This window comes from Heterodontus francisci, chromosome 5 (genome assembly GCF_036365525.1).
Source record: "Heterodontus francisci isolate sHetFra1 chromosome 5, sHetFra1.hap1, whole genome shotgun sequence".
Classification (NCBI taxonomy): domain Eukaryota; kingdom Metazoa; phylum Chordata; class Chondrichthyes; order Heterodontiformes; family Heterodontidae; genus Heterodontus; species Heterodontus francisci.
The window spans coordinates 139,537,255-139,563,049 of NC_090375.1; the positions used below are offsets into that span (position 1 = coordinate 139,537,255).

General features: G+C 41.5%; 1 protein-coding gene across 1 annotated transcript in view; it reads right to left on the reverse strand.

Moving 5' to 3' along the window:
- csmd3b (CUB and Sushi multiple domains 3b) overlaps positions 1 to 25,795 on the reverse strand; it is a 2,327,439-nt gene that overhangs the window by 280,091 nt on the left and 2,021,553 nt on the right. The window contains exons 31-34 of the mRNA XM_068032163.1: positions 22,288 to 22,404; positions 13,009 to 13,122; positions 8,763 to 8,858; positions 5,314 to 5,517 (exon numbers count right to left, since the gene is read on the reverse strand). Of these exons, the coding sequence (XP_067888264.1) occupies positions 5,314 to 5,517; positions 8,763 to 8,858; positions 13,009 to 13,122; positions 22,288 to 22,404 (531 nt within the window). The remainder of the gene's footprint in view (positions 1 to 5,313; positions 5,518 to 8,762; positions 8,859 to 13,008; positions 13,123 to 22,287; positions 22,405 to 25,795) is intronic.

The window sequence follows — 25,795 nt, forward strand, 5'->3', positions numbered from 1 at the left end:
TTTTACCCTGATGTTGGGGGTCATGACGGGGGAAGGGGGGTCCTGGAAAATACCTACCAGAGAGGCCTGCCATGGGCCTCGATGCCAGGAAGGCCCCGCCCCATTTTACCGCAATGGCGAGGCCTCGGGGCAGCTCCCCTGCCGCTTGGTGAAAATATCTTCATTTACATATGCAAATAAATGCTAATAAATGAATAATAACTTACCTCATCGCAACGGCCGTCCCACGCCGCCATTCCTGCCGGTTGCCGAAAGTCCCGCACTTTCAGATCTCCATTCAGAGATCCGAGGTGTACCACGGTTGGGGAGGGGCGAGGAGTGAAGTTTCAGGGTGGTTGGAGGGGGGGAGTGGGGGGAATGGCAAAAACTAACACAATTGGTTGAGGGGATGGTGGAAAGAGGTTGAAGGTTAAAGTAAAGAAAGTTCGGGGGGGAAAGATTGTGATCAAAAATGCACTTCACGGGGAGAGGACAAATAGTAAACTGATTAATCACTGGGGGGTGGGAGAGTGGACTGGAAGTGTGAATAGTGTTTTAACAGGGCGAGGAAGGGGTGTCAAGTTCCCCTTTTGCCCTTTGCTGGTTTGGCCGGAACAGGGTTTATCTTCTTAAACATAGTGATTTTTGTTTACCCCCCGAGTGAGCCTTTGCTCACTGCACTCTCATTACTATTGCAAATGACCCAATCAGACAGGTTTTCTTAGGTTTATACAAGAAAGACATATGTTTATTATCCTGATCACTCTAACCTGGTTAAAATTAATAAAATATGTGACACAACCACGTTTGCATACATATGAGACACACACACTCACACACACACAAATAGATACAGGGGAGAAGAAAGAGTTGGCAGGGGGGGCGTTGAAATAGAGTTTGTAATAAATGGAATTCAGTTACTGGGTGGTAATGTCCTTGATACAATCTCCTGAATTGAAGTAAAGGCCTTGGAGTCCTCACTGGGCCTCAGTGCACAATTTCAAGCTTGTTTCTCTGGTACCAGAAGGCCAAAGAGAGGCTATGTCTGCAGTCTTGCAGCTGCCACCATGGTTTTCCTGGTACCTCGCTGGAGAGAGAGAGAGACAAAAAGAGAGAGAGAGATCTTCTCCTTGGTATTTCTAAATTGCAGTCTGTTTCCTTTCTGTGAGGCATAATTCAAAAAAGCCACAGTCTTACCAGCAAGTAGGCCATGTGACCATCTCTTCGTTTGAAACAGCAACTTCTGGGAGGGTTGTTGGATTTCAGAGCCTCCCAGACATACTCGGTGGGGGAGTGGAGTTTTGTCTCTTTAAAAGTCAAAAACTGTCAGTGTCTTTTGATCATCACTATTGTCCAGACCAATTTTGTTAATTGAATCAAGAAGCACCCCCAATGTCTCTCCATTCATGTCTCTCAGAATACAAATGTGCATCCATGTTTTCAGCCACTCAGTTCTTTTCAGTGTCCAGTAAAACAGTTTCAAGTAGTGTCCCATATGACAAAGTTAATATGTTTCCATTTGGTAGGTATGCTTTCCGTCACAACTCCGCTCCTTGCCGAATGAAATGTGACATTGGACGCATTTCATTATAAGCTAGAAGGAAGAGAAAATACGGGACAGCATACATGCATTTCTGTCATTCATTCAGAAATCATAGAAATTTTTTCAGTCTGTCTTTTCTTTGTAGCAGTGCTGCTTTAAACTGTCCCTTTTCCACTGTGGTGTGTCTGAGATAGTCACGTGTTGCCCAAGGGGGTTAAAGTTTCTTCACTATCAGCTTGCAATAAGTTGGGAAAGGGCATCCCAATAAACATGTGATTTTTGGGGATGTTTGCATATTTCCATAATTCTCTGGGGTGCCTTTGTTCCTGTTGGGGTCTGCAGGGAGCTTGTTAGATTGGGTTAGCTCTGAGTTTGAGCTCTGCTCATGTGAGTCTGCAATGGGTGGATCCACCCTGACTGCACTTTCTGAATGTGTAGTGAATTGGGGCATGGCCAAATCAGCTCCCCAGAGGAGACTAAATTGGCACTGCAGGCAGATGACCATGAGGTCTGTCTGACCGAGAACGCTCTGGTGAATCCTCCAAGTGCTGCTTACTTCAGGGTATTGTTGGTTCCTTTTTCTACTGACTGTGGGGGAGGATTCTGTGCTAATCTTTCCTTTGTCCTCTGGGACATTCCTGTTTGCAGGTATTTGTCCAGATTTCACTGCACTCCCCTACGGCACTTTACTAGGCGAGGCATCACCCTCATTAGTTCTCGACCCTCTTGAGGGCTTTCTTTGTCCCAGCAGATTTCTGCAAATGCTATTAGCAGTCCTGGTTGAGTGCTTTTTTTGTCTGCATTTACATAGGAGGATGTGAGGTCTAATTTTTCAAACATTTCGGAGTTGGCTGACTGGACAGTAGGGGTTTCATTTGGGAATCCTCCCGGACCTCCTTTAACCTGTTCTCTTTGTCCTTTTTGTCCCCTTCCTCTCGAATGTTTTGCCAGACCTATGCCAGTCTGTCCCCTTTTGTTCTCAGCAGGGGTCCTTTACAATTCACCAGCCTTCTGCTGGAGGGTCCTCCAAATGCCGGTACATGAATTAAGGGTGCAGACTTCACTGCAGGTTGGGGCTTTCTCACAACCTGGCACATGTGGCAAGTTCTACAATACTCCATGACATCTTTGTAGAATTTTGGCCAGTCAAACTGCTTTGATTTTTCGTATTCCGACATGTACAGCCATTGTCAATTCATGGGCCATTCTCAATATTTCTCTCCGGTACCTCTGTGACACCACTAACTGGTGAACCACTGTTCGCTCTTTGTCCTCAGGTCTGTGAGGAGAACTCCATTTCCTCAACAGTCCCTCATTCTTTAAATAGTAGCAATCAGGGACTCCCTCGGCTTCAATTTCAATCTGGGCAGCCTGTGTCAACTCTTTCAATACTGGGTTGGCTTGCTGAGCCTCAGCTAGGGAAAATCCATTTAATTCATTCCCTGGGTCTTCTAACTTTCCAAATAAAGTCTCGGTCAGACAGACCTCATGGTCATCTGCCTGCAGTGCCAATTTAGTCTCCTCTGGGGAGCTGATTTGGCCATGCCCCAATTCACTACACATTCAGGCGAACTGCAGGGGACCATCTCCTGCCACTGCCCTGTCTCGCTGACCTCCTTTGGTCTCTCTCTATCACTACTGGGGAAGCTACCACATAGAAACATAGAAAATAGGAGCAGGAGTAGGCCATTCGGCCCTTCGAGCCTGCTCTGCCATTCATTACCATAGCTGATCCTCCAACTCAGTAACCTGTTCCTGCTTTACCCCCATATCCTTTGATCCCTTTCAACTCAAGAGCTATATTTAACTCCTTCTTGAAAACATACAATGTTTTGGCCTCAACTGCTTTCTGTGGTAGCAAATTCCACAGGCTCACCACTCTCTGGGTGAAGAAATTTCTCCTCATCTCAGTCCAATTTTGCCCTCACCAGATCATTACCTAGTAGCAGGTCAACTCTGTCCACAGGTAAACTATCCCTACGGTCACCGGTCCCGAAACTAGGTCACACTCCAAGTGCACCCGATGTAAAGGTATGGGCGTACACTGCCCTCCAATACCATTTACCACCATTCTAGTATTTACTGCACTCTCTGGGGCAAAAAGGTAAGGCCTTTTCCCAGCAAAAGGGATCTAGTGGCCCCTGTATCCCTGAGGATTACTATGGGCTTGATTGCCCCACTCAAGGGATGTGGGGTTACTCTCCCTTTAGATATGAAATCCTGATAACCTTTTAGGATCCTATTAAATTTTCCGATACCCACAGCAGTATTTTTTTCTGGGTCTTCGTGCTGCTGCAGTTAAAGCCACAGCCTGTTTTGCTCTGCTTTCCATCAGGGTCCCTTCTCCTGCACTGAGCGGGTTTGCCCTGATAAACCCTACAGGCTTTCCCCATAGTTTCCAGCAATCAGCTCGGAGATGACCTGCCTTATTCCAATGGAAGCACACAGGCCTCCGGGTCTCGCTCCTACTTTCAGCACTATCCTTTTTGACTGGAGTAGGGGGTCCTGTATGTCCTGCTTTTCTTTCTCGCCCAGGACTGCTTGAGCTCCGATCACCTTCCCACCCTTTGCCCTTTTTGGGTGTAGGGGTGACTAGGAAAGGTATTCCCCTGGGTAACTGACTTGTATATTAGAGCAAACTCATCAGCCAGAACTGCAGCTTGCCTCTTTCTATGTACTTTTTGTTCCTCCACATGGGTCTTTATGGAGACGGGGAAGAGTGTTTTTAAATTCCTCGAGGAGAATTACCTCTCTGAGGTTTTCATACGTGGGCTGTACTTTAAGTGCCCTCAACCACTGGTTAAAAGTCAACTGCTTACTTCTCTCAAACTCCAAGTAAGTTTGATCAGCTTGTTTCCGGAGGGTTCGGAACTTCTGGCGGTAGGCTTCATATGCCCAAGGATAGCATTTTTACTCAGTTCATAATTTGACGAACTCTCGTTTGGCAACAGGGAATAAACCTCATGGGCTTTTCATGTTAACTTGCTTTGCAACAGGACGGTCCAGTTCTCAGCCGGCCATTTTAACTGCCTTGCAAGTTTCTCAAAAGATACAAAAATTTTTTCCACGTCTCCCTCATTGAATTTTGGAATCAACTGGGAAAATTTTAAAAGCTCAGCACATAGCCCTGAATTACTTGTATTCTCCATATTGACCATGCTTTCACTGGCATTACTGTATACATCAGCATCAATCCCAGTTGTCCATTGGCCGCTCGTCCCAGAATACCTCAAATTTAAAATTCTCATCCTTGAGTTAAATTTCTTCATTGTATTAGCCCTCACTATTTCTGCAACCTCCTCCAGCTCTGCTAACAGCCCACCACTGCTCACCCCCATTTCTCCAATACTTCAAATCTGCCCTCCAATTGATTCATCCCTCCTTCTTTCTCACCAATGACAGCCTAGGTGCCACTCTCTGGAATTCCTTAAGTATATCCCTCTTCCTTTTTACATTCTTCTTCTGCTTTAAGACACCTCTTTAACCAAGCTTTTGGCCACACCCTCCTTATTTCTCTTTCATTGGCTTGGCATAGGTCTTTTCATTTTCTACGTTATAAATGAATGTTATTATTGTTATGAACTTGGGCCCATTTGTTAGCACATGCACAATAATAAATAAGGGAAAGAATAATATGATTAAATTATTTGAAAACCTCAATTACACAAATGTTTAATTATCCACAACCATTTAGATCAGGTGGAAATTGAAAATGTAAAGCAATACTGGCCATGGTTATGCATCTGCTTTGCAGCCTGCTCATTTCAAACTTTTTTTTGGTCATTACTCACCAATGCATGTGGGCAGAGAGTCGTTCCACTGAGCTAAAGCGTTTGGTACTGATGCACATCTAATCCCAGGTGAACCAGAGAGAATGTAGCCAGGACTGCATTCAAACAGAACCACAGAGCCAACTGCAAAATCATTCCCAACTCTTTTCCCAAACCTTGGCTCAGGTACAGAGCTGCACTGGGTTGCACTGGTCCTTGGCACAGCTAAATATATTCCAAGAGAATAATTACATTGTCAGTGATTATTTTTTAAAAAAGAACATTTCAAAATTGAAGACAACTTTAAAGTTTCAAAATATGCAAAACAATTCTACAATTCTGTGGTGTTGGACATTAATGATGCAGCTACACAGATTTATGGAATATTTAATTCATTGCATTAAAGTTAACAAATGTATTTTTCTCATCAGTTCAGTCGGGATATACAAATTCCATCATTCCACAAAATACTATGGGCTGGATTATGTTCCCAGCCTGACGTTGGGTCCAGTGGGGGTGCAGAGAATCAGAGCAGCAACAGCCGTCACAGAACCATTTAGTGGGATTGCCGGGCCTGTTCTTCTCAGTGGCAGGAAAACTTTGTGTCAGCCCCTCTGCGACAGGACCCTGCTTTCCATATGCTAATTAGATCTTTGCAATAATTTCAATGTAACCTTCAGCGATCTTACCTTCAGTTCCCGATCTTCAGCACAATGTGCAGCATGCATGAGCCATCACTTTCACTTTCCCAGCCAGGGAAAGCTGGAGCCTTCGAGTGGGGAAAGGGTCAACTCTGCACTATTTGTACAGGGAAGGGGTCAACTCTCCATTTTGCTGAACTGTCTGCAGGGCTGGCAGTCTTTTAAAAATGATGCCAGCACCTGCTCCCGCATCAGGTGATGCTGTGAATGGCGTCACCAATGCTGCCCCCGCCACGTGATTGGTGGTGGGAGGGACCGTCATGAATATGCTAAGTGACCGCCCGGCACAGAACCACAGCGATGCGGGTCCCACGCGGGATGGCTGCCATTTTCTGCATCCACCGTCGCTCCCAACAGCAGAACAACAAAATCCAGCCCTATGAGTGTGGTGCAATATTACAGAATGCTGCATAAATGTTGGCTTCCAAAGAATTGTGAATTACAAGGTTTGTCTCAATAATACATCAACTATTCTAATAATTAGAATATGGAAATTATTAAGAATATCTACCTCACCTACTCACCATGGGGGGATGCTTCCTGCTGTTGTTTAAAGATAACCATGGCAGAAGTGGGCATTGTAACAAATGGAAAACTGGGAAATAAGCAAAAAGGACTAATTTTTCTCCTTTTCTCTGCCACTCCCTCTTTACCACCCAAAAATAGGGGGTGAAATGGGTAACAATTTTTTCAGTAAAAAAAAAACTGCTTTTGTTTGTTAAGGACCTTTTAACAAGCTTTCAAAGAAAGATGCAACGGTGTTCCGCTGGGGAAAAATTAAACAACCAGATAAGAATTAGCTCACCTTTTGAGCTAGAAGTAATTTAAGGGTATGAGCAGCTAAATTCTTTGGCAGAGCTTGAGCTCAACATGGATTTTGTAATACTTGTTGCAATAAATAGTTAAGAATTGTTGCTGGTGGCCAGGGAGCGCAGGTTCTATTGGAGACCAGCAATCCACCCTATCAATTACACTGGGCTTTTAGACAGTCTTCTGCAGTCAGTGGCACTTTAATCAGCAGAGCAGTGTTAAACTCAGGGGCATTTTAAACAAAAGAGCAATAAACTGTTGCAAAGTCCAGATAGACATTCAGCTGTATATTTTGTTCTACCTCGTGGGAAATTGAAAATCTCAAGGTTTGGCTGTTGAAATAAAAAAAAACAAGAACAAAGAATGCCAGAAGTAGCCAAGAAATTAATTTAAAAAGTGTTTTCAATACCTAGCACTAGCTCTTAGTTTCCAATTTCAGAACTTGATTACACACATAAATCTATAAATCAAAATTCAGAATTGGCCAAGTCAGTGAGTCAAGATATACAAATTTGGTGTTCTGCTTAAATTCCCACAGTTTTCACCTTCCTGTAGCTGGATTAATGTCCTTAGCTAGTACTTGATTTGGTAAATGACTATTCAGCACTCAAGAGTCAAGGAATCAGTATTATTCATTATCAGTATTATATCAGTATTAAGTCCTGATTAGACAGGTTTCTACTTTTAAGATTAACAAACTCACCTCCAAGTCACACATCATCCTGACTTGGAACTATATCGTTGATCCTACACTCTTGCTGGGTCAAAATCTTGGAACTCCCTCCCTCACAGCACTGTTCAGGAAAGTGGCTCATCACCACGTTCTCAAGGGAAAGTAGGGTTAGGAAACAAATGATGGCCTTGCCAGTGACATCCCATGAACCAATAAAAAACAAATCATGCACAGCAAACTCACCCAGTAGAAAACACTGTCATTAATCTCACCTTTCCTTTGCTTATTTTAGTACGTGGGTTCTCAAATATGGAAAATATCTGCACCCCATCCCTATCCCTCAATCCCTCTTCAAAAATATTTCTAATTGCTTTTTCTACTGTCCACTTTAATAGGATTCCCTGTAATTTATTTCAAATTCTATTGCCTTTTGGATGAAAGAGTTCCATCTTGCTATCCTTCTAATTCCTGATATCCTAAATGTAACTCATTTCCCTCCCAGTTAAACAATTAAATATGGGATACCTTTTCCTATTTATTTCATAACTGAAAACTTTAATTAAGTTACTTTGAAGCTTCCGCTTTTCCTGAAGAAAAGAAGCCACCAATCTGACCTTGTGAATTCAAATTCCTGTCACCTAGAATCATTCTTGTTCTTGCTTCTGTACTATTTCAAGAACAATGCTGTAACATGCTTAGGTAACCAATTTCAATCATTACCCTTTTAAATCTTACATTATACTTCCAACTACCACATTTCTTGCTTCAATTCAACTGGATAGTCATGATTGCCATTATCAGTTAAATATTCTGCACTTCTGGAGTGTGCTACCCAGCTGAGAACTGGACAAACTAACTATTGAAGACAGGATAATCCCAGACCCTCTGGCAGAATAGTCACAAAATGAGTAAATAAGCAGAGACAATGAAGGCTATTTGGCCCATCTTAATCATCCAACAAAAAAGCAGATCTCCCATCATTGTGTCCAAAAGGCTCTTGAATGATTTAAAGGATTACTCCTCTACTACTGTTCCGGGAAGTCGATAACAAGTGTTGATTAGGCTTCGTGTGAAGAAATTCTTTCTACCATCAGCCTTAAATTTGCATGGTAGTAAACCTAGACTCCCTTTCCAACAAATATGTTACTTATATTTCACTGTTGGAACAAATACTTAAAATTTCTGTGTTTTGTAAGATAAAATGCCTATTTTTTATTTCTGGTATTGTATTTTAATAAATTTTTTTCGCATTTCAGTTGAGCCAATCCTACAATTCATTAACCTACCTTGATAAACAAAATGAAATCCTTTGGCTGTTATTGGACCAACTGTGATAAACTTGATTGTGATCTGGTTACCTGAACTTAAAGGGAGCGACTCTCCTAAAACAAAAAATATGGAATTAGAGTTGTTCAATACAAATGAAATACAATTCAATACACTGACTGTACTTCAAAAATAAAGATTTTACTTTTCTAAGAGAGCTTGGTCACTAATCCATGTGGAATTTCCATATTTCTATTTTAGTTTTGTCTAATACACTGAGTACAAGCATTGCATTTAGAAAAAATGGAAGACAAATCTCTCATTTTAACAAAAGGAAAAATATTTCAACCATCCTGTGGCTTTTCATGTCATTAATATTAATGGCAAATTGTGCAGTGAATTCCAATGGATACATTTATGTACTCTGAATATTACACTGATGCTGGAAACTGAATTAAAATTCAACAACCAAAGAGACAAGCCCAGGGGCAAAAGGTGAAATAACAATTATTTCTACTACACTTCACATATCAGTGCTTTTGAATGTAATTGTATTTTGGTTGGCAGTGAACTTACTTCACCATTAGCATTAGTTAGTGAATAGCCACCATCCTGCATGCTCATAGTGCTTAATGCTCCATGGCTATTTTATTTATATTGGACTGAGTTGGCAGTAATTGCTGCCCATCGCCAATTTTCCCCATTATATGTAATAATACTTGCATTGATGCAGTGCCTTATTGTGCCCCAAAGCATTTTATATGTAACAAATGACTTTGATATGGATTGACTGTTACATAAAGCAATGCGACAACCAAACTGCATAGAGCAAGATCCTAGAAATTAGATCAATGATCAATTCATCTTTTTATTATTATTGGTTGAAGAAGGAATATTGACTGGGACACCTTTTTCTTTGAATAGTGCCGTGGCATCTTCAACATCTAGCTTATCCACCCAAACAAATGGTCATTATATTACAAATGACTGTTAAAAAAATTGAAGCATTTAACACTGTTGTGAGTATGCAAAATAAACTGCATAATTTATATTTTTTAAATGAAATAGCTTTAGGCTTATCTAGTAGGAGAAGATTCAAACTGTCCCATCTTCCATGAGTATGGAGACAAAGGCCCAAAAATTTAATGGGATGTGATGCTGACACTTACATTAGGATTGCCCCTGTTGCTTGCTGCCCTTCAGCACTGACTCCACTGGAGAATGTGAGGTTAGGGAAAGACACCTAATTAGCAGTGACCAGGGTATATCTGTGTCTCTGGCATTGGATCATGGCCACAGACTTTTCCCCATAGACCAGAAGGTCCAATGCAACTTGCCTGTTCTGGGGGTTGCCAGATAACATTTTGCATGATCCCAGTAGCCCACATTGTAAAGGGCATAAGTTCAATAAAATATTTTTTAAATATACCTGGATTCTTGGGGGCCAAGGTCTCAATGCTGCCTTGATCCCTCATTTCTTTGGGGCTTACTTCTCGCCGTGAAGAGGCCATCTTACTGGCTTCCAAAGTTACACCAGGTCCCTGTGTGGCTAGAGCGCAGTAACTCCTGACTTAGGGAGTCCATGCTCCCCTTCACCCTATGCCAATTGTTACATGGGGCAAGGTCATCCCAGAAACTATGCCCCGACAATCTGAGTTTGCAACCAGTCCATCAGACTCTCACTGAAATTACTGCAGGAAGGATTAAAGAATTTTAGTCTTTTTTTTACACCAGCCTGCAGTCACACTTTTAGAGATACAGCACTGAAACAGGCCCTTCGGCCCACCGAGTCTGTGCCGACCATCAACCACCCATATATACTAATCCTACACTAATCCCATATTCCTACCGCATCCTCACCTGTCCCTATATTTCCCTACCACCTACCTATCCTAGTGGCAATTTATAATGGCCAATTTACCTACCAACCTGCAAGTCTTTTGGCTTGTGGGAGGAAACCGGAGCACCCGGAGAAAACCCAGGCAGACACAGGGAGAACTTGCCACTAAAACTTGACCATTGAGGGAACCATTTATTTGTTAAAGCCAATAAGGCCTTATAGTGGGCATTAGCAATGCAGGGATCTTGGAGATTTGTAAACTATTTCAAATTTTGCATACATTTTCCATAATTAATTCAGCGTATATTGTCATTACGTAGTGGTCCAAATATAAGCTAAAAAAGATTGTCTGCTTTATTCTTCATTGCAACTTATTACATTTGTCCTTTACTATTTCATCTGCAAATATCTCAAAGGTTAAACCACCAGAATACAATATTACAGTTATTCTCTTCTGTCCTCTGATTAATGCATTTTAAACTTTTATCCTGTTTTTCCAACTGAATTGGAGCCAACGTTTTCAAAATACAAGGGAAACTAGGATTTTCTAACAGTTCACATTTTTTTTTTTGCTACCTAGCCCTTTCAGTTGCTAATGTCACCAAAACAAGCCATTTGTTGTCCTTTGACTTTGACAACTGAATGGTACTTTAGCAGGCATTGGGAAAATTGAAAGCACTGAATCAAGATGCAAGACTAAGGGCTGAATTTTACCGGCTCCCCGACATCAGGGATTGTGGTGAGGGGGCCCTGAAAATGCCTCTGGGAAAGGCCCACCAATGGGAAGTCACCACCCCATATTACCGCCGGCAGCGAGACTGCGTGGTGCCCCCCCTCCCCCACAAATCGGCAACTGCACCATTATTTCAATATGTTAATGTATTAAAATTAAGGAATAATTACTTACCTCGTCACACCGACCTTCCCGCGCCCATATTACAGCTGGTGGCCGGCACTCCAACACCGTATGATCTCCAACCGGATATCTAACGTGGGATGCTGGTGGGGAGGTGGGAGGAGGTAAGTATCTCAGTGTGGGAGAGTGGGGAAAGCAAAAAAACTTACCTGATTGGTTGAGGGGGTGATGGGAAGGGGTGAAGGTAAAAGTTTCTGAACTTTGGAGGGGGAAGGTCAAATACTCAAGGTAAGTATTTGGGGGGAAGGGCAAGAATGATATGTAAGGCTATTAGGGGGTGGTGGGAGAGGGTCTGGAAAGATTTCTCCAATTATTTTTAATAGTTTAAAATGCACTGTATTTTTAATTGAAACTGTCAGTAACGGCTCTAAGCCCTTTAAAAATGGCGCCGGCATCTGCACAGTGGCGCCGGATCCCGTTGCGCCTGCCCCCTCCATGTCATGGGGCGGGGGGGAAGTCTGCCCCGACAATGTAAATGAGCCGCTGCGTCTAATATCACGGCGGCTCCGCAGAGTAAAAGCCGCGTGTGCGAGCCACCACCATAGAAGTAAAATCCAGCCCTAAATCTCCATGTAGTCCAGTAGAATGTTTTCTTTTTGCTTTTTATTCAAAATTTAAAAAAAAAAAAAATATATATATATATATATATATATATATAGTAAAGTCATTTATATTTTGGTAATACATTTTGTATGGATATGTATAGTCCAGTAAAAATGAGCATTGAAGGGGTTAAGATAACTTGTTTGCTCAGGGTCTCTGGGCTGAGAGGAGAGTGGTGGCTACATTAACTGGAAGTCAATATGTACTGGATGTTTTGTAATAATATTTTTGAACACTTTTAAAGAATGCCCAAACTACAATGGCTCCATTTTAATGCAGTCTAGAAGTTTGTGCTAAATTAGCTTGTCTTAGAAAACAGTTGCTTTACTTCCATCTGTCCCGAGGGACAGAGCAGTGCCAGAACAATAGAAAAACTACATGATAATGTGGCTTATGCCCTTTATTGTACACTGACATTCTTTCGTGCAAGTGAAGAAAGGATCAATACGTGATTTGACTCTTTTTCATTCGGACTTGGAATTCCCTTCAAGAAAAACTTTAAAACATATGCACCATTTTAACTTTGACTTTAACTTCAGTGGGAAATCCACAAAAACCCCAGAGAGAGAGTGTCAATACCCTTTAGGTTGGGTTCAGTGCATTATCCACCAAAGGCACAGAGAACAGTTAGAAGAACCCCACCGAAATTCAACAGGTGCTGCTGTTGAGGAGCCAGTTTTAATGACATCCAATAAGCACTGTGATGGGCTTTGAAAATTGCAGATACTCACTTTGCAGCAGTTGCTATAATTAGTAGAATCAAGAAGCCAGAGGAAATAGTACACTTTCCCACACTCCTATATTTTCCAGAATATGATTTGTAATAATGCCAAAACAAATAAAATAGTGGACAGTGACTGGAAAACAAATAAGACTGCAAAAACCTGAAACCAATAGCTGTTCACACCTGAATGTGAGCCTGAAAGTGAAGTCAACAGTGAAGCTTGCTGAGTAGGTCCATCGTATATATCAATCACATCATGCAGGGCAGTCTGGAAAAACACAAACTGGCCAAACACCACTGTCACAGGAGCAGCATAGATACCAGAAGAGAGAGAAAAAAAATAAAGTTAGAGGTTCATTCTGATAAAATGCCAAACATTACTTAAAAGTAAGAAACATGTGGAAGCTAGAAATAAGAAAAAGGCCATTGGCCCTATCAAGCCTATTTCATCCAAAGATGGTATACAATGCACTGTATCCTGAAATTGATCCAGATGAAAATTGTGGGAAGTGGGACCCACCTGGCAATGAAGGTAGAAGTGAGACTGATCTGCAGCGAGCCTCAGACCACCAGCTTCAGGTGTGCATTTTCAACATGTTGCAAAATGCAAATGACTTAAAACATTTTTTGAAAATCATTTTGATTGGCATCAACTGTATACTGGATGGGCATTACTGGCTTGTTTGTATGTCTTGTGTGAATAGACATTCTCAGCAATCACTCTGATAAAATCAAAGTGTTGCTTGCAACAGCTGGACAAACACCAATTAGAAAGTGCACTAAGATGTGCTGTGTCCAATAAATTCATGCTAGAATTCCAAAAGTTGGTGAAATAGAGAGACTGCAAAGTTTTGTACTAAATAGGGGTAGATGTTTGTTAGTAGATGTACATGTAATATGTACTTACCTGTATTCTGCATGAAGCAATTTCTACTAAAATCAGTGCATATGGCTAAAATGCTTTCACTGAACTCACGCCTGTGGCTAGTCAACGATTTCTATTGGACAACACTCCATTAAGCATTGCTGCATTAGTATTGGACAAGGAGGCAAAGATGCAAATTAGATAACTTTTTTTAAGTTACATATATTTCTTCCACTTGCTATAAAATCCCAAGTGAGCAGGTGTACAGTGCACCTGAGATGAGTAAGGACACAACCTCCTCCCTCATATTATTTGGAGTAATTTATTTACGTGCATGTGTTATGTAAAAGAATAAAAATATTCATTTTTCTATCTGCAGTGGATGAGCATAGTAAATATTTCATGGTCACTGGGGTCATCAAATACAAACTTACTTTTTTTAGTCGAGCTATGTACCCTTCCCCTCTTCCACACCCCAGCGACCCAACAGCGTAACTTCTGACTCATTGCAGGAAATGCCAAAGGAAATGTGATTATAAGTAATAATAAATACTTATCAATGTAGGAGCAATGTCAAACATGATCAGACCATATCAAGTTGCATTGCAGCTTTGAGAAATCTGAATTATCATCGGACCTCCATTTCATATGATTGTTGCAGTGACCATTTCCAGATGCTGGAGCCACTTCAGGTATTCATGTTTTACGTTTAATTTTCATGATGTGGGTTTCAATATGTAGATAAAGGGTACAGTAGGAATCTAAATATTAAATACCTGTATGGACCACAGAAAATTTATCCCTCCCACAGATATATACTTATCATGATCAATTTCCTGTACTTTTGACTGATAAACTGTACGATTGACATTGTCCTGTAAAGTTGTACAAGAGTAAAGAAAATGTTTCTCACAGTAAAGCATTATTGAGCACAAAAGTATATGGCATAAACTATGTTTTAAAATGATCCTTTAATTGGGTCACCACACTTAGTGAGCAGACTTAATTCATTAGTTAGCTCAAGGAGAACCTTTACAGACATATCATATATTTGAACATAGTTTAACCCTGTACTTATATAGGATTGAACATGCACCAAAAGTCACTGATATCTTTGCTGTTTTATTCTTATAATATGAAATAACATACAAGAAGGTTTAAATTCCTGTGTGGGTTTTCATGACAATAAAGTACAAGAGTACTACGAACTAGGAGCAGAGGTAGTTCATTCAGCCCCTCTAGCCTGCTCCATCATTCAATAAGATCATGGCTGATCAGTTTGTGTCTCGATCCCCCATCTACCCCCCAATAATCTTTGATTCCCTTACCTAACAAGAATCTATCTACCGCTGCCTTAAAAATATTCAAAGACCCTGCCTCCATTACCTTCTGAGGCAGAGAGTTCCAAAGTCACACAAACCCCTGAGAGAAAAAAAATCCACATTTCTGTCTTAAAAGGTCAACCCCTAATTTTAGAACAGTGCCCCCTAGTTCTGGACTCACCCACAAGACCCACGTCCACCTTGTCAAGACCGTTCAGGATCTGATATACTTCAATCAAGTCTCCCCTCACTCTTCTAAACTCCAGTGAAAACAAACCCAGTACCTCATAAGACAACCTGCTCATTCCAGGTATCAATCTAGTAAACCTCCTCTGAACTGCCTTCAACACATTTACATCCTTCCTTAAATAAGGAGACAAAAACTGCACACAGTAAGAGAGATGTGGTCTCATCAATACCCTGTATAACTGAAGCATAACATCCTTACTTTTGTTTTCAATTCCTCTCATAATAAAGGATAGCATTCCATTAGTCTTCTTTATTACTTGCTGTACCTGCATACTAACCTCTTGTGACTCCTGCACCGAAGCACCTAGATCCCTCTGCACCTTGGAATTCTGCAATCGTTCTCCGTTTAAGTAATACTCTGCTTTTTTATTCTTCCTGCCAAAGTGAACAACTTCATATTTTCCCACATTATATTCCATCTGCCAGATTTTTGCCAACTCACTCTGGTGAAAAGTTAGGAACAGTGGAGGTCCAAACGGAATCAAGGGTCGATGTATACAGAGCACTGAAGTGCTGTAGTCAGGTACAAAAAACAATCAAAAAGGCAAGTTTAATGTTAGCCTTTCTGACTAAAATATAAAGGGGAGGAAGTTTTGCTGGAGCTAGAGGAAGCCCTGATTAGACCACATCTGGAGTACTATGTATAGTTCTGGGCACCACACCTTAGAAAGGATATATTGGCCTTAGAAGGAGCACAGTGCCAATTCCCCAGAATGTTACCGGTGCTCCAATGGTTAGATCATGAAGAAAGATTATATAAAGCTTAGGGCAGCTGCTGAAAAAGCTCAATTGGAAAAGGCCACTGTGTAAGGCCCTCCTGCCATAGTACAGCAAGGGCTGTAAATCTAATTTAGAAGACTGAGAGGGGATTTCATAGATACCTACAAAATTCTAACAGGACTAGACAGACTAGATGCAGGAAGGATGGTCCCGATGGCGGGGGAGTCCAGGACCAGGGGTCACAGTCTAAGGATAAGGGGTAAGCCATTTAGGACTGAGATGAGGAGGCATTTCTTCACCCAGAGAGTGGTGAACCTGTGGAATTCTCTACCACAGAAAGCAGTTTAGGCTAAAGCATTAAATATATTCAAGAAAGAGTTAGGTATAGTTCTTAGGGCTAAAGGGATCAAGGGATATGGATAGAAAGCGGAAACAGGGTACTGAGTTTGGATGATCAGCCATGATCGTATTGAATGGTGGAGCAGGCTTGAAGGGCCAAATGGCCTACTCCAGCTCCTATTTTTCTATGTTTCTATGTTCTAATCTTTAATGGAAAATGTAGCGAGGCACTCCATGTACTGCATTGAAAGAAACTGATCTGTATGGCGCTTTATGTAATGTCGAATTTGAACTGTTGAATAAAGTTTTTTTTGGAATGGCCGACTTCTGTTGCTGTTCAAACTTCACAATAAATATTTCAAGGCTAGGTTTGTCTCTTCTACTTGTTTTTATAATAATAAATTGTAGACGACAGGTCGAAAGTTCTTCTTGAATTTGTCATGTGTGCTATGGTATGTCAAGATATTGTTGAAAAAAATTATGATCATGCAACTTGACAGAAAATCATTGAGTTAAGACAAAAGGTTTCGGATAAATAAAGTTGCCTCTCTTTCACCTTGCAAATTTCCTACAGCTTTTATATTATGTGAAGGTCTAAGTTATCAAGAATTGATGAATTTCTGCAAAATATCAGTGTGAAAGGCTTGGCCTTAAGGGCCAATAAGCAATGAGATGTTAATCTTGTACTTTCAGGCAGTCAACAAAGGATGGTGGACTGGTGCAAATTAAAGTCATGACAGCCAAAGAATATCTACAATATTCTTTAATGAAAGATTAAATATTCTTTAGAGCCAGTCTGGTAGCAAAACTCCCAACCCATTTATTCAAGTGTAAACCCAACTGTGTGGATTTTTAAAATTAAGGATGTATTTCTTAATCTGCATTTCAATTAGAAAGCAAGGACAGCACAGTGGCGCAGTGGTTAGCACCGCAGCCTCACAGCTCCAGCGACCCGGGTTCGATTCTGGGTACTGCCTGTGCAGAGTTTGCAAGTTCTCCCTGTGTCTGTGTGGGTTTCCTGCGGGTGCTCTGGTTTCCTCCCAACTCCAAAAGACTTGCAGGTTGATAGGTAAATTGGCCGTTGTAAATTGCCCCTAGTGTAGGTAGGTGGTAGGAGAATGGTGGGGATGTGGTAGAGAATATGGGATTAGTGTAGGGTTAGTATAAATGGGTGGTTGTTGGTCAGCACAGACTCGGTGGGCCGAAGGGCCTGTTTCAGTGCTGTATCTCTAAAAAAAAAACGTTTAGGAAATTGGTCCTCATTTCATCAAGCATTCATTTTTTTTTCATTTACTGTTGCAATGCTTACTCATAAAGCAGAAGGTGCTGTGCATTTAGAGAACTTTCTAAAGAGAAATATATTAACATCTATGCTAATCGTTTGCTAATGATTCTACCCTCTGATGTTTAACAGTTATCAGTCATTTTAATGTCAGCACAAGGTCACTGGAAATGATGAGTCAGCTTTGTTTACAAAAAACTGCTGCCTGGAGCATCCACGATACACATGTGAATCATTTATCTTTGGGGCTGAAGCTGTTGGCCTGTGAAATAGTATTGCCATTACTCCTTTTAGCAGAGTAATGAGACATTAAAAAAAAGTACTGCACATTTTTAACAAATAACTTAAGCGAGAGAAAAATATTCTCACCTGACAGCTTTCACATTTTTTCTTAACTAAAATGTAACTCAGATTCTTGGAGCTTGCCATATAATGAAGACCAAATAGATAATGAGAAAAAAAGCCACACACCGATCAAACTTCGGTTCATATACTGCAATGGGGAAAGTAGCTTGGATCTAACAATCAGTGATAGATCAGTGCCAGATATTGTATTTCGAGCCTGATACAAATGACACTGAGTTCTTATTACTTTAAAATTTTAACAATTGATAATTAGTATATAAATCTCAAAATAGGAAGAAAAAAATGATGAAACAGACAAAAAAGCAAATTTGAGATGTTGGAAGCCATTCTCTCTCTGGAAAAAGTACAGTAAAACCATCTTCCCAAATGTGAACTTTTCTTCTCCTCCCAAGAAAGTCACTTAAAAACAGTAAATTTTTTTTTTTAAACATCCTTTTCTCACCTGACTTTCTTTCCAGATATCGACAAGGCACAAGATATAGGGCTGGATTTTCCCAGTCCTTTGGAGACAGGCTGGGAGGCAGGATGGCTGGTAATAGATTGGAGGAAGACATCAGGCGGAGTACCCGTGTCTTCCCGCCACTATGGCATATTACCAGCAGTGGGAACCCCAGTAGTGCAGCCACTCAGTTGGGCTGCCAATTGAACACTTAAGGGCCCAATTTAGGGCCGCATCCTGCTCCCGCCAGCATTTTACCTGTCGAGAGGGCCCATTGCCACATGAGGAGGCTGCTAGGTAAACCCTGACGGCCTCCAGCGGATTCTGGGGCGGAGCTGGGGCCTTCCATAATGGGTCCTCCATGGCCCAATGGTGGACTCCTGCTGGAATAGCTCCTCCCCCATATCATCAGGGCCTGCCTGGCCCTGGCTTCCTCAAAAGAACTTACATGTCTCAGCATTGAGGCACCCTCTCCTTTGCGCTGCTGCCTCAGCAGTGGCACTGTGGAGGTTGCTCAGCTGCCAGCCCTCTGATTCAGCTGGCAGCTTTGGGGGCAGTGGGCCACTGTCCAGAATTGGATGGTGGCCTGATAATTGCCCCACTGTTGGTAAAATGCCACCCAGGGTTCCATCGCCTGCCAGAGCGGCATTGGCTCCTGCTTTCAGCCCCAGCGGCAGGACATGATCCTCGATGGCAAAATTTAGCCTATAGTTTCAGGCTGCAAGATGTGTATTGGTAATCAGGCTCAGTAATGTACAGTTTATGGATTAATGGTATATTTTTCATTAACTTGGCAGATGGAATATGCATGAAAAAAATTAATAAAACTCTTTCTCAATAGTAAACAGACTGATAAGCCTACTTATGCATACTGTTGAGAATATTTCCAATCTGGCGCATTGCACTAATCTACACATGTTGCCTGGTTGTATTGAATAATAAATTTGCTTTTCACAATCAATCACTTGCCTAAGGATGACAATCTACCAATGTGCATGAACTCTGTTGGTAATTGCCAAAATTTGCTCTGGCTGGAAAAGGCGAGCAAGCAAGGGGCTGCGATGCAGGGAGTGTTGTTCCCACATCCATTTTGAGACCGCAAATATTTTCTTAAAACTGAAGGGCAAGAGAAACCAATAGAAACCAATTTCCATTCTCATAGCTAGGGAGGCTGTGATATGGAAGAAAAAAAGAAAAAGTCAAGTAAAAGAATGTGAGAAAGAAGACAGAATAAGAATACGTTGTGTCATATGGCCATCCCTGGGAAGCATGTGATAGAGGCAGCATGACACATTTAGCCATTTATGTTTTTGGCTTATGTGCGTCTCAGGTTTTTGGCTCACAACTGAAAGTCTAACACCCTGAGTTTGTCCAATTGTTGATTGTTGTTTTTTATTCAGCTCTCTACTGGAACTTGGCAACATGGGACAGTTGGTCGTGTTTGCCCCAGAAATGTAAAAGCAGCCTGTTGGGGTCCCCTTAGATGAATTATTTTCAAAACATCATCAAAAAGACTTGCATTTATATAGCACCTTTCATGACCGCAAGATGCCCCAAAGTGTTTTACAGCCAATGAAGTACTTTGTGAAGTGTAGTCACTGTTGTAGGAAATGTGGCAGCCAATTTGCACACAGCAAACTTCCAAAAACAGCAACGTGATGATGACCAGATAATTTGTTTCTGTGACACTGAGTAAGGGATAAATATCATGCAAATAGTTGAAAGAAGTAACTTAAATGTTTAATCACGTGTATTTTTTGTTGGACTGAATTACAAAAAGAAATTTTAAGGCCGAATCCACACACATGCACGCCCATGATTTACTGTCATGTACTCTTTGGAGAGAGGGCTGGCAAACTGAATCCATCTTTTGAACCAAAACATTACCAGTGAAAACATTTAATGGACAGAAATTTGACCTGTATACAAAACAGGCATAAAATAGTTGAAACAAGTGCTCTGTAAGCTGGGCTGTGCTTGAGGGACGGGGCTGATTCAACATCGGACCTCATTTGAATGTCAAGTGGGCACCCAACTGCAGGTCACCAGTTGGGAAGGGTGGCAAATTGTCTGGTTGTTATACAATGCCAGCCAGTAGATCAGGTCTTTGGTTGTGGGATGGGGGTGCAGAGACAACTCTGGAAGTGACCTTCGAATGCGCTGGCATTGGAACATAATTTTTGTCGGCCAAGGATCAGCCCATAAAAATTTAAAATTTCTTGGGACTTCTTTTTTTAAAGTGACCTCCTTGTGGCACCTTTGAGGACTGTTAGTTAGGCCGATCAAGTCCTGCTGCAACTAAGTGGAATAAGCTTCACTCATTTGTATCTGAATTTTGCACTCAGGAGTAAGCTCCCAATTAACAGCCTATTCATGTTTCAGGCTGAAGCCTGGATGATTGTAAGTTGCGAGAGTCAATATAGTGTCCTGCGCACTTCCAGTCTGAAGTAAGTGTGACAGATTGTAATGCAGGATTCAGAGACCTAATGTCCATTTTGCATGTTCAAAATTAAGGGCTGTAACTTGAATTTCACCCCACCCCGGTAACACATTCTGGGCAGGATTTTCTCTGTGGGCTTCTGAACCGTGCCGTCAGGGTCAAATGGTGGTCAGAAGGCTGCACAGTGTGAGAAACAGTAACTCAATGTGATTGTCCCTGGAGGAGCAGCCAATTAACGGCCAGAGGGTGGGCTTGGCGAGCTCTCGTAGCTGTAGGGCCAATCAGAGGCCTTCCAGCTTGAAAGCAGTAGCGGGATGCCACAAAAAGTGAGGGAGAGAACACTTCAAAATGGAGGTGCCCTCTTTCCAACTTTTGCAGAGTTTAAATTAAAAAAAATAACTTTTGCAGCCAGGCCACCACTATGGTGGGGGTGAGGAAATACCTCTACAGGGTGGCCTGTGGCTACTGCTGCACCCAGGCAGGCAAGGTGGGCCTCTAAGACTACCTCCATCCCACCTCTGGGAAAATGGCCCAGGGGCAGGATGGAGCCAGGGAACTGGCAGGGGCTCAAAATCCAGAACTCTGTTAACTCATTAGTCCATTTCATCTGAAGTGGATGGTCTTCCTACACAGCAAGTGAAGCAAGAGCATAAGCAGTATTTCTGAAAGTCCACCTGTGTGCAGGGAATACATTTTTCTTATCAGCTTTTCAAATTCCACAGTACAATGACACATCTCCTCACCAGGAGACCACTTTTCTATTTAATGGCCTTATTTTGGTCGGGAGTAAAATGCATACCTCAAAATATGCTGATTTAACTTGGCATACACCAACTTGGCAGCTGAATTTAGATCTTGTCCCCTTCCCTGATTTTGAAATGGTGTTGCTAGATTTTAAAATGTTCTCTCAACCGAATAGTATTAGTGCTCAGACTTAGCTTTGGACTTAGAGGAGTTGGCGAATATTAGCAAATCTGAACAATTTACATTTTTCACATGTTTCAAGCTGAGCTTTTAGTATCTTATAATATATTGATGGTAAATAATTTAAGAATGAATTTATTAAAAGACATACCCACACAGACCTCCTATAATTTATATTTATGGAAAACATAAAAAGATATAAAGCATTAAGCTAATTAAAATGGATAAATAAGTACAAAGTAAATGGCACATAAATGAAAGTATTAGGTCCTTCAAAACTTTTGCGAAGTATAATAAGTGTCCCTCATTTTAGCCATTTGCCCTGATTTTGCATCTGTGATTTTCAAGTTTACTTTCGAGAAATATGGTCGAGAGCAATATGCCCTCACTAAGTTAAAAAAGTTAAAAGGAATATTAAATTACTTCTGTATCTCAAAGAAAATATACCATGTTGACAGCACAATACCATGCAAACCTCAAGCAATTCAGTCAACAGTGAATGGTAACTTTACTCACCAAACTCTCTGGAGACAGTGATCGAATAAACACAATTGTGTCCAGTACTATAATTCCTGGGGTAGTTTGGCGACAGCACAGTACCATCAGAACCTGTGGATCGACTTCCACATGGAGCTGAAAGATATATTTGTATTTTATAAATATTAATAAGTTAGAGTTCACTCTGGAAAAAAAAATAACTATGATACACAGCCAGCTGCAGATATATCCTGCTTTCTCCGGAAAGCAAAATAAATATTTGTAACCATTTGCTATGCTTTCACTTTCAAGTCTCAAAACACCCTTCAATTTATATTTCTCTGGCTCAGTGATAGTTTCTTGCTTGAACAAAGCCTGCCTAGTTCCATGGGTAGGGTTGAATGTTCATGGCAGTGGGGCTCTTCACAAAGAGTGAGTAAATCTTGCAGTGATTCGTAAGTAAATCCAGGCTGAAAATCCCAAAGCACTTTGAACTAAGCCTGTTTGATTGCAGCAAGCAGAAGCTAAGCCTTCCTCAGTTTTAAGTCAGAGGTGCTTTTGATCAAAGCTCATGTGGGAAGCCTTAAATAGGCACTGAAGTGGTTGGAGGAAGGAATGAGACTTCACGCTGAATTAATCAGGTTCAGGTTCAATGGACTTGGTAGAGCTTGGTAAAACTTAACACTGTCTTCTGAGGTTGCTTGATCATCCTGATTCACTGGCAGCTCTGCTAAATATAGCCTGTGACTGATCAACAGGTGCTAATCCTGCAAGAATGCAATTGTGCATTTTGGTACATTCACAATCTAGATCAGATTCACCATTCATTCAATAGCCAATCAGTTTTATACAGGCTCAAAGATTTCCCTGTATTGTCACGAGGGCTGAAACCATTGCGCTGATGGGAACAGGTCCCTGAGGCAAATATAACTGATTGTGGTCAGGAAAAGATACTTGGTGCCATTTCATTGAGGAGACTTGGACACCTATATGGGGCTATTGACCTTTTCACCTGTGAGCTTACACAGGGACATGGGGTCCACGTATTTCAAAGTAGGGTGGACCACTGAGGAGGAGCTACAGTGTCCTTCAGCTCAGCAGCACAGCTGCAGGGGCAGCACCAGAAGAAGGTGCTACCTTCAGCACAGGGTCTATAGGCTAAGAGTCAACTTCCTGGACCTCACAGCAGCAGTGCCTCTGGAAGCTGTGGCTGTCGCCCTAGGTGGTCACAGACATTTGCGCCCTCCTGGAAGATAATCTCAGGCTCGTAAGAGCAGTTGGCGACCCATTGCCCATGGAAGTCAAGGTGACTGTAGCACGCAATTTTTCTGTGTTTGGCTCATTCTAGGGCTCAACTATGACATCTGCAGGATCTCACAATCTGCAGCCCAGAACTAAATATTCCTGGATACAAAGTGTTCTGGAAAGATAGAGAGGGAAAGAAAGGAGAAGCAGCAGCAGTATTGATTACGGAGAATATTACAGTGCTGGAGTGAGAGGATGCCCTAGAGAGGTCAAGGACAGAATCCATTTGGTTAGAGTTAAGAAACCATTACACTATTGGGTGTATTCTATAGGCCACCAACTAGTGGCAAAGATATAGAGGAGCAAATTTGCAGAGAATGTGCAAAAACTATAGAATAGTGATAATAATAATTATTCTCATATAAACTGGAATATTAATAGTGTTCACAGCAGGGAGGGGGTAAGAGTTTTTGAAGTGTGTTCAGGAGAATTTTCTTGATCAGTATGTTTCCAGCCCAATGAGGAAGGAGGCATTGCTGGATCTGGTTGTGGGCAATGAGGTGGGTCAAGTGGTTTAAGTGCCAGTAGCGGAATACTTAGGGAACAGTGATCACAGTACCATAAGTTTTAGGTTAGCCAAAGAAAAAAAAAACAAGGAGCAACCTAGAATAAAAATATTTAATTGGAGGAGGGCCACTTTCAGTAGGGTGAGTACAGATCTGGTGAGGTAAATTGGAATCAGAGATTGGCAAGCAAAATTGTAGCAGAACCATGGGCTGCCTTTAAAGAGGAGATATTTCAGGTACAGTCAAGGTACATGTCCATGAGAGGGAAAGGTAAGACAGCCAAAGCCAGAACTTTGATGAAGGAAGAAGATGCTGCCAATATCATAGTGAAAGAATAGGTCATTGAGTTATTGGATGGACTAAAAATTGATAAAGAGGCAATATTAGAAAGGTATTTAAAATTGATAAGTTTCTGGGACTGCACCCGAGAATATTGAGGGAAGTTGCAGAGACATTGGCCATAATCTTCCAATCCTCCTTCGATTGTGCCAGAGGACTGGAGAACTGTAAATGCTACAAGTTTTTTCAAAAAAGGATGTAAGGATAAACCCAGCAAAGGCAGTCAACCAGTCAGTTTAACCTTGGGAGAGCTTTTAAAAATGATAATCCAGGACAAAATTAAGTCGTTTGGACAAGTGTGGATTAATTAAGGAAAGCCAGCACGGATTTGTTAAAGGCAAATTATGTTTAACTAACTTACTTGAGTTTTTTGATAAGTTAACAGAGAGAGTTGATGGTCATACATTTTATGTGGTGTACATGGATTTCCAAAAGGTGTTTGATAAAATGCCACATAATTGGCCTGACAGCAAAGTTGAAGCCCATGGAATAAAATGGACACTGGCAGCATGGATACGAAGTTGGCTGAGTGACAGGAAACAGAGTAGTTCTGAACAGTTGTTTATTTGGACTGGAGGAAGGTACACAGTGGGGTTCCCCAGGGTCAGTACTCGGACCACGGTTTTTCTTGATATACATTAATGACCTAGACTTAGGTGTACAGGGTGCAATTTCAAAATTTGTTGATGACATAAAACTTGGAAGTATTGTGAACTGTGAGGAGGATAGTGATAGACTTCAAGAGGGCATAGACAGGCTAGTTGAATGGGTGGACACATGGCAATTTAATGGAGAGAAGTGTCAAGTGATACATTTTGGTAGGAAGAAAGAGGAGAGGCAATATAAAATAAAGGATGCAATTCTAAAGGGTGTGCCTGGGGGTATATGGGCACAAATCGTTGAAGGTGGCAGGGAAGATTGACAAAGTTAAAAAGGTAAACAGTATCTTTGGTTTTCTAAATAGAGCCATAGAGTACAAAAGCAAGGAGCATATGATAAACCTTTAAAAATACTGGTTCGGTCTCAACTGGAGGAATTTGTACAATTCTGGCCACTGCACTTTAGGAAGGATATGGAGGCTTAAGAGGGTGCAGAGTAAATTTACAAGAATGGTTCCAGGGATGAGGGACTTCAGTTATGTGGATAGATTGGAGAAGCCGGGGTTGTTCTCCTTAATGAGAAGTTTGAGAAGCGATATGATCGTGGTGTTCAAAATCATGAGTGGTCTAGACAGCGCAGATAGAAAGAAACTGTTCCCATTTGTGGAAGGGTTGAGAACCAGAGAACACTGATAAAAGGTGAATGGCAAAAGAAGCAACAGTGATATGAGGCAAGACTTTTTTATGCAGCGAGTGGATCTGGAATGCACAGCCTGAGAGTGTGTTGGAGGCAGATTC